This window comes from Camelus dromedarius, chromosome 13 (genome assembly GCF_036321535.1).
Source record: "Camelus dromedarius isolate mCamDro1 chromosome 13, mCamDro1.pat, whole genome shotgun sequence".
Lineage (NCBI taxonomy): Eukaryota > Metazoa > Chordata > Mammalia > Artiodactyla > Camelidae > Camelus > Camelus dromedarius.
In genome coordinates this window covers 51,989,626-52,008,510 of record NC_087448.1, presented here as the reverse complement: position 1 = coordinate 52,008,510, position 18,885 = coordinate 51,989,626, and the positions used below count along the sequence as shown (strand labels likewise).

The following is an 18,885-nucleotide window of genomic DNA, read 5'->3' as shown; positions in this document are numbered from 1 at the left end:
TTGGATCCTGAGCTCTCTAGCAAGTCTGCCCTATTCTCTCCACCTTTCAGAAGCTTCTTATGTTAATATTTTATACAATGTCCAGGGTTTTTAGTTGTAGTTAGCATGAGAAATAGGTAAATGAAATACACTTACTTTATTTTGACAGAAGCAGAAATGTAAATGGGTATTTTTAGTGGCAAAGGGTGGTATGAGTGGCTACCAATGTTAGATTTAGATGGAATGCCCCTTAGCTTAAGACTTCATTTTTTAATGTTTTCATCATTATACTTCTTGTCCTGAAATTTAGTAAACTCTTTTTAAGCTTTTATAATGGGGTTACTGAAGATTCTTTTAGGCTTTTAAATTTTAGTTTTATTAACTCTAATGCATTAAAAGTAGTCCTCAATTGTGTCACAATGTTATGGTTGAAAAAACGAATATCTAAGAAATTAGAGATTATCTATAATAAACTATAAAACTGAAGGACAGATACAGCCACAGCATTGTCTTGAAAACACTGCATTTTTTCCCAACAATTTCTCTTGTCGCATAATGAGAATTGATCATTGGTATGAGTAACTTCTTTCTCAAAACAACCAGTTTTTTAAAAGGATATATTCAAATACCAGATTTTTTATTACTTATTTCTTCTTTGAGTCTTTTTTTTTTTTTTTTCTTACTTCTGAATGTCTTTAGCCACAGTTCATGGTCATCTTTTGCTTTGATTACAGCATTTTTGTTTAATCTTTTAATTCCTTCAAACATTTTGTGCTTTGCATGCTTATACTAATGTTACTTTTTGCATTTTTTGATTAAGAAAAAAATTAAAATGTTTTTTGAATTCTACTTTTTTTTTTTTTATCAAATGGATGTTTTTTGTTCTTTAAGGCCAAATCTGAATGAAAGAAATATTTCCAAATACTTACCCCAGATGTCTTTTTTTCCCTGTCTATTGTCTGTCATTATATACATTCTGGAAGAAAGGAACTAAAGATAAGAGAGAGGAGAATAAAGATAAGTTATGAGTTATTGCCAAAAAAATCAGGGAAGCAAAATACAAAGCATACAAACACAAAGCTTCAAATACAAAGCATTAAGCAACAATCAGTGACTTTTCGTTCAAGGTTTAAAAAAATGTTATTTGCCAAATCCAAGAGCTTTCAGGGAAGGGAAACTAGAGCAGTTAAGAAGTTTTTAGCAAATGATGAGTGCTGCAAGTAATATCTTGTGATAACAGTCATTGTGTAAAGCATTTTAAGATTCACTGATAGTTACCCTTGCCTGAATTTTGTACAATTTGAGCTCCAAAATTAGAAGGATAGGGAAAAATTTAGAGTGCCTGCAAAGCTACTAGGAGTCAGAGACAAGGTATGTTGAACATGATCCAATACAGCATGCAGCTTACACAGTTAACTAATCCATTCATTTACTGAGGTTAGCCACAGAAATGATCACACAACTAGAAAGCCGGTCCTACATGAAAAACCCACAGAAGCAAAGGTAAAAAGGTGAATTAAAGGCAGGATAAGAATGATTCACATAGCTGGATAGCATGGTAACAAATTATTCTATTTTATAAAAAGTACAAGAAGACATGTTCAGTATTATTAAATCTATTGTTGTTTACCGAGTGCTTGGTATTTTCAAGCACTTTATATATAGGCTATCCCATTTAAGTTCTCATAATAACATATTTTACAGAATTTCAGAAAATTTAAATCACTTGTACAAAGTTATGTAGCTAGTGTTAAGGGAAAGAACAGGACATGAGTTCAGGTCTTTTGGACTCTGCTCCCAATCTTTTCAAAAATTGGTTTTCACTTCTGCGGAAATATATTCTCCTCGAAAAAGATTAAAATATTAGGGGGAAGGCTAAAGTTCCTTTGACCACTGCCTGCCATTGTATTGCTCTTTCTCTTATCATGCTCTTCTCTTATTAATGGCAACCACTATTTGGTGTATATCTTTCAAGTCTTATATATGTATGCGCTCTTGAGTAACTGTGAGCATGTGAATATACATATGTGTGCATGTACACACACACCTGCACACACATCGGTGCATATAGGAAGATTATATAAATGTACCTTACATATAATTTTGCAAATACTTTACTTACTCAATAACCTGTCTCATAGAAATGTTTTTCATATTAGTACATGTGGGCCAACTTCATTCTTTTTTAACTGTTACAAAATGTCCACAGTATGGCTATACCTTAATTTATTTACACGTTACAACTGATAGACATTAAGTTATTTCCAGTGGTTCACTATTAAAAGTAGTGTTCTAGTGAACATCATAGTACACACACCTTTGAACCAAGAAGTACCGGTGAGACCATGTTAAACAATGTGACATATGGGTAATTAGAGTCCCAGAATGAGAGGAGAGAGAGAAAAGGGAACAGAAATATATTTGAAGAAATATTGGCCAAAATTTTTCCAAACTTGACTAAAAACTAACTCACAGATTTAAGAAACTTAGCAAACCTAAAGCAGGACAAATACAGAGAAAAACATACCTAAGGAAATTATAGTCAAGCTACTGAAAACCAAAGAAAAAAATCTTAAAAGCAGTCAGAAAAAAAGTCACATTAAATATACAAGAACAATGATGAGAATGGCTATTGATTCTTTTAAACATTTAATTTTTTTAGAGCCACTTTAGGTTCATAGCAAAATTAAGCAGAAAGTACAAAGTGTTCCCGCATACTCCCTACCCCCTGGCAGCCTCCTTAACTATCAACGTCTCCCACCAGAGTGTACATTTGTTATAACTGATGAACCTACATTGACACTTCATTAGCACCCACTGTTCCTAGTTTACATTAGATTCACTCCTGGTGTTGTAGCTTCTTTGGGTTTTGACAGATGTGTACTGACGTGTATCCATCATTCTCCTGTCATACAGGAGAGTTTCACTGTCTTAAAAATCCTCTGTGCTCTACCTGTTCATCCCTCCCTCCCTCAACCCCTGTCAATCACTGAGCTTTTACTGTTTCCTTGGTTTTACCTTTTCCAGAATGTCGTAAAAGATTGGCTTCTTTCACTTAGTAATATGCATTCAGGGTGTCTTGTGTCTTTTTATTGCTTGTTAGCTCTTTCTTTGTTTTGTTTTATGTATGTATTTTTTAGTGCTAAATAATATTCCATTGTCTGAATCTACAACAGTTTATCAATTCACCCACTAAAGGACATCTTGATTGCTTCCAAGTTTTGGCAATTAGGAATAAAGCTTCTACAAATGTCTATGTTGTTGTGTGGACATCAGTTTTTAACTCCTTTGGGTAAATGCCAAGGAGTGTGATTGCTGGATCATGTGGTAATGATATGTTAGTTTTGTAAGAAACTGCCAAACTGTCTTCTAAAATGACTGTAGCATTTTGTATTCCCACCAGCAATGAACGAAAGGGTTCTTGTTGCTCCACATCCTCACCAGCATTTGGTCTTGTTAGTGTTCCAGATTTTGGCCGTTCTAATAGGTCTGTAGTGGTATCTTATTGTTTTAATTCTCATTTCCCTGATGACATATTATGTGGAACATCTTTTCAAATGTCTATTTGCCATCTGTATATTTTCTTTGGTGTAGTGTCTGTTCAGGTCTTTGGCCTATTTTTTAATCTGGTTATTTGTTTTCTTATTGTTGAATTTTAAGAGTTTATTGTATATTTTGAATAACAGTCTTTTATCAGATGTGGTTTTTTTTTTTTAATATTTCCTCCCAATCTGGGACTTGTCTTATTCTCTTGACAGTGTCTTTTGCAGAACAGTTTTTAATTTTAATGAGGCCCAGCTTATCAATGATTTCTTTCATGGATTGTGCCTTTGGTGTTGTATCTAAAAAGACATCATCAAACCCAAGGTCATCTAGAGGCTTTCTCCTATGTTATCTTCTAGGAGTTTTATAGTTTTGAATTTTATATTTAGGTATATGATCCACTTTAAGTGAAGACAGAAAAGAAGGAAGAAAGGAAAAAGGAACAAGGGATGAATAGAACACAAATATTGAGATGGTAGACTTAAACCCAAACATACCAATGGTTACATCAAATGTAAATGGACCAGACACTCCAATTAAAAGGGAAAAATCGGATTCTATTAAAAGGCAATTTGCAAACATAACTTTTTCACAAGAGATGCACTTTGAATATAAAGACACAGATAGGTTGAAAGATGGAAAAGGATAAATTATGAAGACATCGAACTTAAGAAAACTGGTTGTTGCTGTATTAATATCAAGTAATTTCAAGATATGGGCTACTAACAAAGTTAAAGAGTCAGTTAATTCATCAGAAATGAATAATAATACTAACTGTGTATTCACTTAATCACAGAGCTTCAAACTACATAAGCAAAAACTGACAGAATTAAAAAGAGAAAAACTAGAGTTACTATGTGATCCAGCAGTCCCACTCCTTGAGATATATCTGAAGAAAATTCTAATTCAGAAAGACACATGCACCCCAATGTTCATAGCAGCACTATTTACAATAGCCAAGACATGAAAGTAACCTAGATGTCCATTGGCAGATGATTGGATGAAGAAGTGTGGTGTTTATATAAATATATATATATATATATATATATATATATATATATATATATATATATAGAATAGAATACTATTCAGCCATTAAAAAGAATAAAATAATGCCATTTGCAGCAACATGGATGGACCTAGAGATTATCATACTAAGTGAAGTAAGTCAGAGAAAGACAAATATCACATGATATCACTTATATGTGGAATGTAAAAAATGAGACAGATGAACTTATTTACAAAAAAAGAGAGTCACAGACACAGAAAATAAATTAATGGTTACCAAAGGGGAAAAGGGTGGAGGGAGGTATAAATTAGTAGTTTGGGACTATCAGATACACACTACTATATATAAACTAGATAAACAAGGTCCTACAGTATAGCACAGGAAACTATATTCATTATCTTATAATAACTTATAATGAAAAAGAATATGTATATATATGTATGACTGAATCACCATGCTATATACCAGAAACTACCACAACATTGTAAGTCAACTATACTTCAATTAAAAAAAAGAAATCAATAAAAATAAGAAAACTAGAAAATACATAAACATTTTGAAACTGAGCATTATGGTTATAAATAACCCATGAGTCAAAGAAGAAATCATAAGAATTATTAGAAAATATTTGAAAGTGAATGATAATGAAAACACAACATGTAACAAATTGCAGAGGGTAGCTAAAGCAACATCTAGAGGAATTTTTACAGCTTTAAATGCCTGTATTAGAAAAGGAAAAAAGGTTTAAAAGCAATTATCTAAGCTTCCACCATAAGGGACTAGAAAAATAAGAATAAATTCAGCCAATAGCAAATTGGAAGAAATGAAATCATATGTATTAGAAATCAATGAAATAGAAAATGGAAAAATAGAGAAAATCAACAGAGCCAGAAGTTAGAAAGACTAATAAAATTGATAAACCATAGCAATACTGATATAAAAAAGAGAGGATAGTGGGGTCACTACTTTAGGGCCTATAGACTTAAGAGGATATTAAAGGCCTTTTATGAACAACTTTATGTCAGTAAATTTGATAAGTTGATGAAATGGACAAATTCGTTGAAAAACACACATACAATAACACAAGAAGAAATTGCTTTTATATTTGGGCCTATAATCCATGTCAAATTAAGCTATATAAATGACATGAAATAAGAATCAATGAAATTGAATTAATAAGTAAAACCCTCCCTGTGAGGAAAGCTGCAGACTGATGGGGCTTCACTTGTGAATTCTGTCATCATTTAAGGAAGAAATAATACCCAGCCTATACAAACTCAGAAAATGAAGAAGGGAACTCTTCCTAACTTACTTTAGGGGGCCAGCATAACTTTACCAGAAAAAAAATGAGCAGGAACATTATTAGAAAAGTAATTACAGACCAATGTCCCTCATGAGCACAGGTGCAAAATATTTTCAAATTTACTTTAGCGATATATAAAAAGGTTAATACCTCACGACCAAGTGAAGTTTATCTCAGAAATGCACAGTTGGTTCAACTTTTATGAAACAATGTAATTTACCACATTAGCAAAACTAAGGCGATAAAAAGATAAAATCAACTTAATAGTTACTGAAACAGGAGACAAAACTCAACCCCCATTCATAATAGCTCTCAGCAAATTCAGAATAGAAGGAGACTTTCTCAACCTGATAAAGGGCATCTGTAAAAAAACTTACGGCTAGCAACATCATTTTTAGCGGTGAAATGTTGACTGCTTTCCCTCTAAAATGGCAGAGATGTCTGACCACACATCCTCTAGGCAGCATTATGTTGGAGGTCCTAATCAGTGCTATAATGCAAGAAAAACATATAAGGCAAAAAGATTGTAAAGAAGTAAACCTGTCTTTATTCACAGACAGCATGATTGCTCATGTAGAAAATCCTAAGGATTCTACAAAACGGCTAGTAAACCAGTAAATGAATTTAGCAAGTTCACAGGATAAAAGGTCAAAATACAAAAATCAATTGTATTTCTATGTGTAACTTCTATGTAGTAGCAAGAAACAGCTGGAAAGTGAAATGGATTAAACAAAACTCTTTTCATTAACACTAAAGAGCATAAAATATTTGCTAAATACTACATAAATGGAGTGATATACTTATGTTCATGGTCTACAAAACTCAGTATTTTTAAGTGACAACTTTCCCCCAAATTATCTCTTGATTTAACCCTTAGAGATCCCATTAAAAATTCTAATATGTATTTTTTGTAGAGATAGACAAGATGTTCTAAAATTTATATGCAAAGGCAAAGAATCTCACATGCCAAAACAACTATACTTTTTAGATTAAACATCTAAAGTGAAGAAAAGTTACATGACATGTTGAAATGGCAGCAAATGATCTCCTGTTCTTTTAAGTCCAGCACTTTCTTCCTGGTAAAAGAATGACATTTTGTGGAGTGCTTCTTACATATATGGAGAAACTCTAAACAATACAGAATTTAGCAATAGTGTAGCAGTCACTTGATTTACAGAAACTCTCATTTTATCCTTTATTCTAATTCAGCACAATTACTGAGATTTTACTATATGCCAGTTGCTCTTTTAGGCTCTGACAATAGAGGGATGAACGAAATAAATGGCTAAAAATCCCTGTCTTCATGGAACTTGCTTTCTGGTTAGAGAGACAGATATAAACTGTATATATATATACATATACAGTTTATATTGTATATAGCATGTTAGATGAGGATAGAGTAAAGTACAAAAAAAATGGAGTGGCAAATTGGTTATTTTGATAAATTTGGTGAATTGGTGTTTTGGCAAATTGATTCTTCTTTGAATTGACCTAGAACCACCTTCCTAACTTGCTAGAACTCTCTCTTAAATAGATATGAGAATGAAGAGGTAACTTTCCCAGCCCTATTATTGTGTGATTCTATCGGTTCATTTAAAAGTGGATGTTTTACTGCAATGCTGCTGTCATACTCACTGGAAATACTGCTTCACACCTACTAAGACGGCTATGTTTGTGATCAAAAAGGCAGATAATAACAAGTACTTTCAGTATGGGAAAAATTGGAACCCTCCCACATGCTGGTGGGAATGTAAACTAGTGCAACCAGAGTAGAAAGCCAGTATGGCAGTTCCTGAAAAAACTTAAAAATAGAATTACTGTATGATCCAGCAATTCTACTTCTGGGTATGTACCCAAAAGAATTGAAAGTAGTCTCAAAGAGATATTTGTGTACCCATATTTATAGCAGCATTAGTCACAACAGCCAAAAATAGGAACAACCCAAGTGTCCACTGATGGATGAATGGATAAGCAAAATCTGGTGTATATATACAATGAAACATTATTCAGCCTTATAAAGGAAAGAAACTGACACATGCTACAACATGGATGAACTCTGAGGGCATTGCACTAAGTCAAATAAGCCAGTCACAAGAAGACAAATACTGTATGATTTTACTTATATGAAGTACCTAACACAGTTAAATTCATAAAGACGGAATTTAGAATGGTGGTTGCCAGGGGCTGGAGGCAGTGAAGAAAGGGATTTACTGTTTACTGGTTACAGAGTTTCAGTTTTGAAAGATGAAAAGAGTTGTGGAGGTGAATGGTTGGTACTCACTGTGTGAAGATATGAATGTACTTAATAAGTACTGAACTGTAACAGTACATTTAAAAATAGTTAAGATGGTAAATTTTATGTGTATTATACCACAAAAAATAAATAAAAGTAAATTTTAAAAGGAGACCTTTAAAAAATGAATAGGTAACTTTCCCAATTCCTTTAAAAGTAGGTGTTTAACCACAATGAGATATCACCTCACACCCAATAGAATGGCTATAACCAAAAAGACAGACAATAACAAGTATTTTTGAGGATATGAGGAAATTGGAACACTCACACATTGTTCATGGAAATGTAAAAATGTTGCAGTCACTTTGGAAAAAATATGGCAGTTCCTCAAATGTTTAAACACAGAGTTATCATGTGACCCAGGTATTTACCCACAGATGTGAAAACATACATCCACCTAAAAAGTGAGAACAACCCAAATGTCCATCAACTGATGAATTGGATAAATAAAATGTACTGTTTCATACTATGAAATATTATTTAGCAATAAAAAGAAATGAAGTGCTGATGCATGGTAAATCATTGTCAACCCACAAAAACACTAGGCTAAGTGAACAAAGCCAGTCCCCCAAACGCACACCTTGTATAGTGTAATTTACATGAAATGTCCAGAATAGGCAAATATATATAAAGAGAAGGTAGATTAGTGATTGCCTAGTGCTAAGGGTGGGCATGGGGGGACAGGGAGTCGCAGCTTACAGGCACTAGATTTCCTTCAGGGGTAATGAAAATTTTCTAAAGTTGATTGTGGTGATGGTTGCACAACTCTTAATATACTAAACCCATTGAATTACACACTTTAAAGAATGGATTGTATGCTATGTGAACTATATCTCATTAAAGTTGGTTTTAAAAAAAATTGGGTGTTCCTCGTATAGCCAACACTAACGTCAAGAATTTTGACCTTTTTACTTTCCTTGTGGCCTGACACCAAATCCTTGCACTTTCCAGTGTGTTTCATTACCTTCCGTTCTAGTTAAGCATAAACACTGATCTACTTAATGGCAGGGAAATAGCCTATGTGATCCCTAAATCTTTTACAACAATGGGTCTATGTTTCAGTGAACCACTGCATACAGGAAGTGAAACCTTTTCTCTTAACTGGAAACTGTTTTAATAAATAGAAGGCCCTTCATCACATATGCTTCCCTTGGGTTCAAATTCCAAACACCATCACGTGCTAGCTGTGAAACCTTGATCGCATTACTTAAACTCTTTCACCTTCAGTTTATACGATAATGGGGATAATGATATTTACATCATAAGGTGTTATCAGAATTTAATTATATGTAAAAAGCTCTCACATCTCTCATCACAGTATCTAACATGTAATAAGTGTTGAATAAATAGTTATAATTATTGTTTATTTTTATTATCATTATTATTTACAGTGAGTAATTTTTAATCAAGTGTTTTCCTCTTTAGAGTAGTCAAAATATCCTTTATGGCTGTTTACTATTTTTCCTTCTCAAGCCCTGTTGACCTGTACTCTTCTTTTAATAGGTACAACATAAGAGATACGGTGCAATTCTTAAGCGTTTGCACTGTCAAGTAAACAAGCTTCAGTCAAATAGAAGACAATGGCAATGGAACATTCAACAACTGGAAAAAACTGCAGCCGAACTGAGAAAATGCATTGGAATGAAAGATTAATATGTCCATATGGCGATGAAAAGCACGGACTGTTACAAAAATTGTGGGACAGAAAGGTGAGAAAATCCTATAATTCTTAACAACCAGCATCCACTATCAGAAATCTGTCTTACTGACAGATACATTTTCTCTCTCTCTTTTTTTTTTGAATCAGTTATCTGTTTGTTAAAGTGCCTTCCAACCCTATAATTGATAGCTGTGGGTAGACGGTAGGAATGCTCATAAAAGGATAGTGGAAGACTCTGTATGAATACTTTGAATGGATAAGATATACTGTACTCATGAATGCCTGTTGATAAACCTGTTGCCTTCACTATCATATGAAGCAACAATTTAGAAGGAAAGAAATGCTGAAATTTACAATGATTTACATTCTTAAGATATTTTAAATGGTTGTCTGTTTCAAACTTTTTGTGAGAACTGACTTTTTGAAACCACTGGCTTCGAAACAGGCCATGAATATTGACATTTATAATAATGTTATATGTTCAAGACTTCACATATTTTACTCAGTTTTCTCTTTATCCAGAAAGTAGCCATCATTTCTACTTTCTTGTTAGCATATTTTAGAATGTTGCAGTGTATACAATTTTTGTTCACTTTTCTGTCTGTAAGTTCTTTGTTACTATTCTGTAAGTAAATTGAAGTTATAGCATCATATAAGGCAAACTTATCAGCTCTTAAAAGAAGAATGTTAACCAGTATAGACTACCATGTATTTTTTCTCATTGAAAGTCGTATACTGTGTCCACAGCAGCAAATCAAAACTTAACTTGTCTCTTTTAGAATAAAAGTGGTCCTTCTTGTGGCTCCATTGAGTCAGATTTTAAGAAGCAGAAACAAAATATTAATTGTTGAAGATATGGTTTTTAAATATTTATTTTTAGGACTTAATGAGTTCAAAGCAACAACGTCAAAAAGGTATCTCAAGTCCATTTTCTCCTCACTTTTCTACGTGCACAAGATTCAGTAGAGCATAGCCGATATTAAAACCTGATACTAATAATCTTGTTATGCCCCGCACTATCAGTCCTGTTGTGAATTTGCATAGCTTATGATGGCTAACACTTCAAATGGTTTAATACTGTAACACATCAGCTTTGGTCCCTGATTCAGAAATGTAGTTATGAATAAAAACAGCTAAACCTGAAGATTGTAGCGAACACTCACTATGCTCAGCTGAAGACAAGGCTGAACCAAATGGGGATTATATGAAAATATTTAAATGTATTTTGCATATTTAAAAGGCCCTTCTAATAGTTATACCTCATACTTTCATTTACAACTTATAAAAGAAAAATTCTAGTTTTCTAAATTCTTTTTAAGTTTATAATAGGTTTCAAAATATTTGTACACAATAACTAAAACCCAGAGTTATATTTTTCAAAGTTTGTTTTTAAATTAAGATAAAGAAAATAGGTTTAATCTGCTTACGATAATATGCCCTATTTGAGAAATTTTCAATATACTTTTCTAAAATACCCATGATAATAATACATGTACCCATATAAAATGTTGTGAGAGTTGAAAGAATTATTTGAAAGAGAAAATTTTTTCTCTTCTTTGCTCTAATCTTAAGAATCATTTCAGATGATGGAAGCTTTTAGATTAACTAAGAGAATTAAAGTGAGGTATCCTCAAGCCTGATGGTGTAGTTAGTGGATATGATGTTTTAATATGGTCACAAACTCTAAGGTTAGAAAGTTAACTTTAGGTGGGGGAGGGTATAGCTCAGTGGTAGAGTGCTTGCTTAGCATGCATGAGGTCCTGGGTTCAATCCCCTGTACCGCCATTAAAAAAAATCTAATTACTTCCCCCCACCCTGGAAAAGAAAAAAGAAAATTGACTTTAAAAATTTGTCTGTAACTGAACCTAGCTTAGAACATGAGCCCTTTTACTTAATGGCTTTTGTCACATAACACTTTTGCCTTAAAACTCAGTCTCTTTTGGGTAACAACTCAGTGCAGAATTCTCCTCCTTCTCATTTTCTGCTTCAAAGTGGTCTAAGTTCCTGGGGAACTTATATTGTTTTGTCATCAGGGGAAGGTCCTGGTCCAAGTGCCATTCTCTGACCTTACTGGCCTCTGCAGAGGTGTAATTCATTCTTCTTTGTCTTGATCATTGTCTTTTGTCCATGCTATATCTCCAGTCAATGCAGTCAGCTTCCCTGTCCAACTACAAGGCCTCTTCTGTTTCTGTGTAATTCTCTCTTTCTGTATGTGGGTCAAATTTTACCTCTTTGTGGCCCGTTATCGGATCCATGCATTCTTCCTCACTCTTTGATTTCCAATATAAAATGAGTCTTTCAAGGCTCCCAGTGCTTTGAGGTTCAGCAAATGTTTTCTCTCTCCAAATGCCCAGTCTTCTGTAAAGGAAAGCTATGATTTCATGAATATTGTTCTACTGTGGGGTTTTTAAAAAGCCTAATACGAAGCTCAAAGCTGATGAATGACTTCTTACATCTCAGCAGTATCTGTCTGACTGTAGTTTGCTAGGTTCTATTACTTAAATGACCGTAAGAATGTAACTAGTGCACGGAAGCAGAGGGAGGAAAAAACCCACGGTTAATATATCAAAATATTACTACATGTGCAATCTATGGGCAAATTATAGTTGACTAATGTAAAGAAATTTATATCCTCTTTTAAGCATATATTCACCATGGAAAAGACCAGATAGTAATGCATTAAAGCCAATTAAGTCAGCCACCTTGGACAGTCATGGCCAGCGTAAACCTTCTATCTGTTATCTATTAGTCTGTGTTTTTTCGGTCAGTTGACTAATCATGCTGTTCTCTAGAACACTACAGCTAGGAACTAACAACACTAATGACAGTAATACACTGAGAAACTATGCTGTGTTCTATTTGGCAATTTGTATATATTCTTTTATTTAATTCTCAGAATAATGGTTTAAGGTATATATTATTATCCCTAATTTACAGATGGGGAAACTGAAGATTAGACAGTTTACATAACTTTCCTGGAATCTCATCACACAGCTTGTCAGGGGCAGAACTGAAATTCAAAGCCCTGTTTTTTTAACTTTGTGGCACTGCAAGAAATGATTCCAGCAGAAAGCCTCAATTTTACCATCAATAAGTAATCTTTTATTTCTATATTTAATCCATTATTTTAATAGATTTCAAGGCATAAAATGAACTTAACCAAAAAGATAAATGTTATGGTTTAAACAAAACCAGGGGTTTCACATGTAAAGAGCTTGAAAGTCCTAACAACACTGAATAGGCTGAAAAATCAACAACTCTTCTTGGGTCCCTAAGAGAGGTGGAGGCAAAGGGCAAATTGTGGCCGCAAGATTGGAGAGACAGACAGGTGAATACAGGAATTCACCACTGGCCAGAGCAGGCCCACAAGTAGAAACCCCCTTGGGAACCAGTGCCAGGATAGGAAAACCTGGAGTGTAACTGATGAATTTCTGGAGGCTCATTGTGGACAACTCTGAGAGTTAAAAACTCCAGGGGAACCCAGATATTGTGAGATTTTTCTTCAGATAAGCATTACATCTGACCTTTCCTCAGAAACTATGCAAGCAAGAAAAGAGTGGTGTGAAAAACTTAAAAGTATCGAGAGAAAAAAACCCATCAACCTAGAATTCCATACCCTATGGAATTATCCTTCAAAAGTGAAGAAGAAATACTACCTCAGACAAATTTGTTACCAGTATTTCTTGCCGCTCTGCAAGAAATATTAAAAGAAGTTCTTTCGAGAGAAAGAACATAATATAGGTCAGAAACTTGGGTGTATATAAAATAAGAAAGAGAATAGAAGAAGGAATAAGTGAATGTAAAATAAAACCTTTTATTTGTTTTATTCTTAATTGATCTAACAGATAACAGTATGTTCAAAACAATAATAATAGCAATTGAATATATTCAATTATTAATCCTTATGTATATATCTTGTGTATATACGTGTATGTTTATGGGTGCTTACATATAAGTGAAGTAAATGACAGCAATGATATAAGGGAAGAAAGAAATTAGGACTGCTTTATTATTATAAGGTACTCAACACTGCTTATAAAGTGATGTAGTGCTCTTTGAAAGTGGACTTGGATTTGTTGTAAATGTATATTACAAACTCTATGGCAACCACTTAAAAATTTAAAAAGAAGTATAACTGATATTCTCCAAGGAAAGAAAATGGAATTAAATAAAACGCTTGATTAAAACTACAAAAGGTGGAAAAAGAGTGGAAGACAAAAATAGGAACAAAGAATAGTGGCAACAAATTGAAAATAGTGACAAATATGGTAGATATTAATCCATTTATATCAATAATTACTTTGAATGTCAGTAATCTGAAAACACTTATCACAAGACAGAGATTATCAGAGTGGATAAAAAACAGGACTCAACTGTATGTTGTCTCTAAGAAAATCACATTAAATATAAAGACACATATAGATTAAAAGTAAACAGAAAAATAATACCGTGCTAACACTAATCAAAAGAAAGCAGAATTGCTTTATTAATTTGTAGAGTAGAATTCAAAGTAAGGAAAGTTAGCAGAGGTAAGCAGACATTATGTAGTGATAAAGGGATCATTTCCCCAAGAAAGCATACAGTTCTCTTTTTTTTTATTGGACAGACAATATTATATTAGTTTCAGGGATACTACACAGTGAGTCAACATTTATATACATTATGAACTGAACACCATTGTAAGTCCAGTAATCATCTATCACCATACAAAGTTATTTACCATATTATTACTGCACTCCTTGTACATTACATTTTTGTGACTTATTTATAACTGGAAGTTTGTACCTCACCATCTCCTTCACTGCTCCCTTTTCTGGTGATCAAGGATGTTCTGTGTGTCTATGAGTCTGTTTCTGTTTTGTTTGGTTTGTTCATCTGTTTTGTAGATTCATATAGTTCATATAAAACCTATATATATAGCAGTGTATTTTATGTTGATGGTTGCCTAAGTTCCAGAGCATTCTAAAGGCATACATACACACATTTTATTTTTTGACATTATATTTTACATATTTTTATTTTGTGTATTGCTTAACTCATTATTTTAGATATAGATGATTACTACTTTTGTCTTTTATTCTTTGTACTAGTTTTCTTAGTGGTTGATTCACTACATTTACTCTATGTTTGCTTTTGCCAGTGAGATTTTTCTTTCATAATTTTCTTCTTTCTAGTTGTGGCTTTTCTTTTCCATTTTAAGAAGTCCCTTTAACATTTCTTGTAAGGCCAGTTTAGTAGGAGTAAACTCCTTTAGCTTTTGCTTGTCTGAGAAATTCTTTCTCTCTCCTTCAATTATGAATAATAATATTGAGTATTTTTGGTTGTAAGTTTTTTCCTTTTAGCACTTTGAATATATCATGCCAGTCCCTTCTGGCCTGCAACATTTCTGCTGAAAAATAAGCCGATAGTCTTATAGGGGTTCCCTTGTACATGACTAGTGGCTTTTTTAAGGGTTAGAGTTAGAGTTGGAGTTAGTGGATCATAGACCTAAATACAAAATGAAAAACTATAAAACTTTTAGAAGATAACATAGGAGAATGCCTAGATGACCATGGATATGGTGATACCTTTTTAGATGTAACATCAAAGGCATAATCCATGAAAGAAATAATTGATAAGCTGGACCTCATTAAAATTAAAAACTTCTGTTCTGCAAAAGACAATGTCACGAGAATGATAATATAAATCATAAACTGGGAGATAATGTTGGCAAAAGACACATCTGATAAAGAACTGTTATTCAAAATATACAATAAAACACTTAAAATTCAACAATAAGAAAACAAATAACTGGGTTAAAAAATGGGCCAAAGATCTTAATGGACACTTTGCCAAAGAAGATATACAGATGGCAAATAAACATTTGAAAAGATGTTTCACATAATATGTCATCAGGGAAATGAGAATTAAAACAGTGAGATACCACTACACACCTATTAGAATGGCCAAAATCTGGACCAATGACAACACCAATGCTGGTGAGGATGTGGAGCCACAGAAACCCTCTCATTCACTGCTGGTGGGAATGTAAAATGGTACAGCCATTTTAGAAGCCAGTTTGGTAGTTTCTTACAAAACTAAATGTACTCTTAATGTATAGTCTGCAGTCTCGCTTCTTGGTACTTACCCAAATGAATTGAAAACTGATGTCCACACAAAAATGCAGTTGTTTACAGAGCTTTATTCATAAATGCCAAAACGTGGAAGCAACCAAGATGTCCTTCAGTAGGTGAATGGATAAATAAACTGTGGTACATCCATGTGGTACATATTATTTAGTCCTAAAAATGAGATGAGTTATCAGGCCATGAAAAGATATGGGGAAACTTCATTGTATATTACTAAATGAAATAAGCCAATCTGAAAAGGCTACATGTTGTATGATTCCAACTGTCTGACATTCTGAAAGAGGAAAAACTATGAAGACAGTAAAAAGATCAGTGGTTGCCAGGGGTGCTGTGGAGGGTGGGGTGTTGGAGGAGAGATGAATAGGCAGAGCACAGAGGAGATTTTTAGGGCAGTGAAAATATTTTGTATGAAACCATAATGATGGGTTTATGTCATTATGCATTTGTCCAAATGCATAAAATGTACAACACCAAGGGTGAATCCAAAGGTAAACTATGCACTTTGGGTGATTATGATGTGTCAATATAGGTTCACACTTGGTTTAAAAAAGATAGGGCATTCTGGTGAGTGATGTGAATCTGGTGAGTGATGCTATACCTCACTATGCATGTGTGAGGACAGGAGGTGTATGGGAAAACTCTGTAACTTTCAGTTTTGTTGTAAAACCTATAACTGCTTTAAAAAAATTCAGTCTTAAAAAAAATCACTCAGATGCATAGATAACAGTACACAAAGGTCAGTGTTAGTAAAACATTTTGGCTAAGGAACATGAAATTCTGCTTATAAAAGTTGCTTTGGGACCTTGTAAAGTTCACATAAGTGATTGCAGTTAATACTCCAAGTTCCTATATCACTGTACATTGAACATGGAATCCATTGTTCATCCATAAAAATCATTAAGACCTACATCAATACTGTGAAGATTTAGGACTATTTTTTGGTGAGAGGAGGCAGGAGATTCAAAAGAACTTGTGGTTTTTCAACTAAAAACTACTGGATTTATCAATTGTTCATATTTTCAATATTATAAATATTTTATTTTCCATTAGCTAAGCTAATGAGTAGTAAAGTTAATGCTCAGAAGCTAAAAGTTATGTGCCTGTCAAAATTAACCTATGCTAAAAGTTTTTTTAAATAACCTATGCTATGTTTGTTTACTTGAATTTATAATGTATTTCTAAGGGAAGCGTTTTGTTTTTGTTTTACTTTTCTGATAAATTTGCAGTGTAAGTAATGGCTCTTCTATCATAGCTATCAGCTAACAGTTAGCTATCACGTAGCACTTTCTCCTGGATGTTACTGAACTATGACCAAAACCAGGGAAAATAAATTGAAACGGATACTAATAGCAAAATAGATTTATTCAATACATAGCTAGGAATGGGATGCTCCAAACTGCTTTTTCTCTTCCGTAATGTTCTATTTAAATGATGGCTGTGAGATCTAGATCTTTAGAAAAATAAAAATAGTGTATGATTTAGTAATGACAGAGCTGCTGTTTTTATAACCCAGTAAACATGGACGTGAAAGAATGAAAAACTTCAATCTCATAATTAATGGGATGATGTACCCCAACCAGAGTTCACGTGACAAGTAGTTTTAGAAGGCTTCTTACCAAAAAGCTCTCTGACATAACAATCATGGCAGAATTGGAATAAAACAAATTACAGATATTTGCCAGTCTTGCTCGGTCACAAGGTAATTTAGAGGCAGTGGTAATACAATGCCAGCCTAAGACACATTTTCAAATATTTTTTTTTGTCCAGAATGTTTAAGTCAAGACGTATCATCCACTTCATCTATCACTTATTACTGCCCATAATATACTGAACATAGAATAGAAATTTGTAATCCCCAAGCTTGTACTGGAGAAGCTTCTTCAAGGTGCTTTTAAGACGGTTTCTCTTTGATTCCACAGTGCTTCTTTGTGTGTGTGATGTGGGGAGAAAAATAGCAATCCTGCGATTTGCATGAGTTGTTTGTCTTCGATGCCTAGTGTTAACTAATTCATGCCCAGTTATCCAGCTGGATGTCAGCACATCTACTGGCTGAAAATACCACACAGTTTTCTCTTAATCCACCATTTCCACAGAGACCATGTCATTCCGTAGAGTGAGACTGCTTTGAGGACACCTCCATCCCTTGGATATAATACTGATTTTGCTGGGAAGTTAGATAATGTTGATATTATTTTAATTTGTGATTCATGCACAAATTTGTATAAGGCACTCCATTTTCAGAAAAGCCCATTGTTCTAATATTTGACTAATTTAGATTATTCATCTTCTAAGCCTTTCAATCTCTATTAATCTGTCAGTGTAATTTACACAGGCACCGTTTCCTAGTAATTAGTGTAATTTTCTCATTTTTCTTTCATTTCTTTCCATCAGAAATACCACTTCATCATTCAGAGCTTTTCTTTTCTCAGTCCCTGCGTAGCCACAGTTGTGTCATTTTCAGGCTCCAATTCTCATTTTTATTGTGACTCCAAAGTTTAATTCACTGGCCTAAATTTAGATCCTGAACATTGAAAACAATCTCTTCATTTATAACTGTCTTATGCAAGAGGCTCCATCTTTACTTTGAAATGCATCACAGAGATAAACTTTCTCAGAAACACTGTGTAGTAGACAAGGTCAGTGCTTGCCCAGATCCTCTCAGATCTTTTTTTATCCTTTTTGAGCACCCCTCTCCCAAGTGAAGTGTGCTTTTACTTTCACTCACTCTCACCTAAGATTTTAGTGGGAAATTTGCTACCCTCAAAAGGACTTTGCTTGATATTACAGCCTTACTTGGCTTCTTTCTTCTTACCAATCTTGTTTCCTTACTGATTTCTCCTGGGAGGACTTCACTAATACATCACTAGCTCAGAGTCTGCTTCTGGGAATCCCAAACTAAGTCATCTTATTTTTAAGAGATGACTGTTACTCTCCTCCTGTTCCTCATTGCAGGTCAATTCTACTTCCAGC

The 18,885-nt window shown here is 33.7% G+C and overlaps 1 protein-coding gene across 3 annotated transcripts in view; it reads left to right on the top strand.

Annotated features, from left to right (window-relative positions):
• Positions 1–10,976, top strand: part of CCDC122 (coiled-coil domain containing 122) — an 82,169-nt gene extending 71,193 nt beyond the window's left edge. For all 3 annotated transcript variants that reach the window (XM_031466036.2, XM_064493139.1, XM_031466038.2), the window contains one exon: positions 9,631–10,976. In XM_031466036.2, the coding sequence (XP_031321896.1) occupies positions 9,631–9,780 (150 nt within the window). In that variant the 3' untranslated portion in view covers positions 9,781–10,976. The remainder of the gene's footprint in view (positions 1–9,630) is intronic.
• Positions 10,977–18,885: the final 7,909 nt, after the last annotated feature.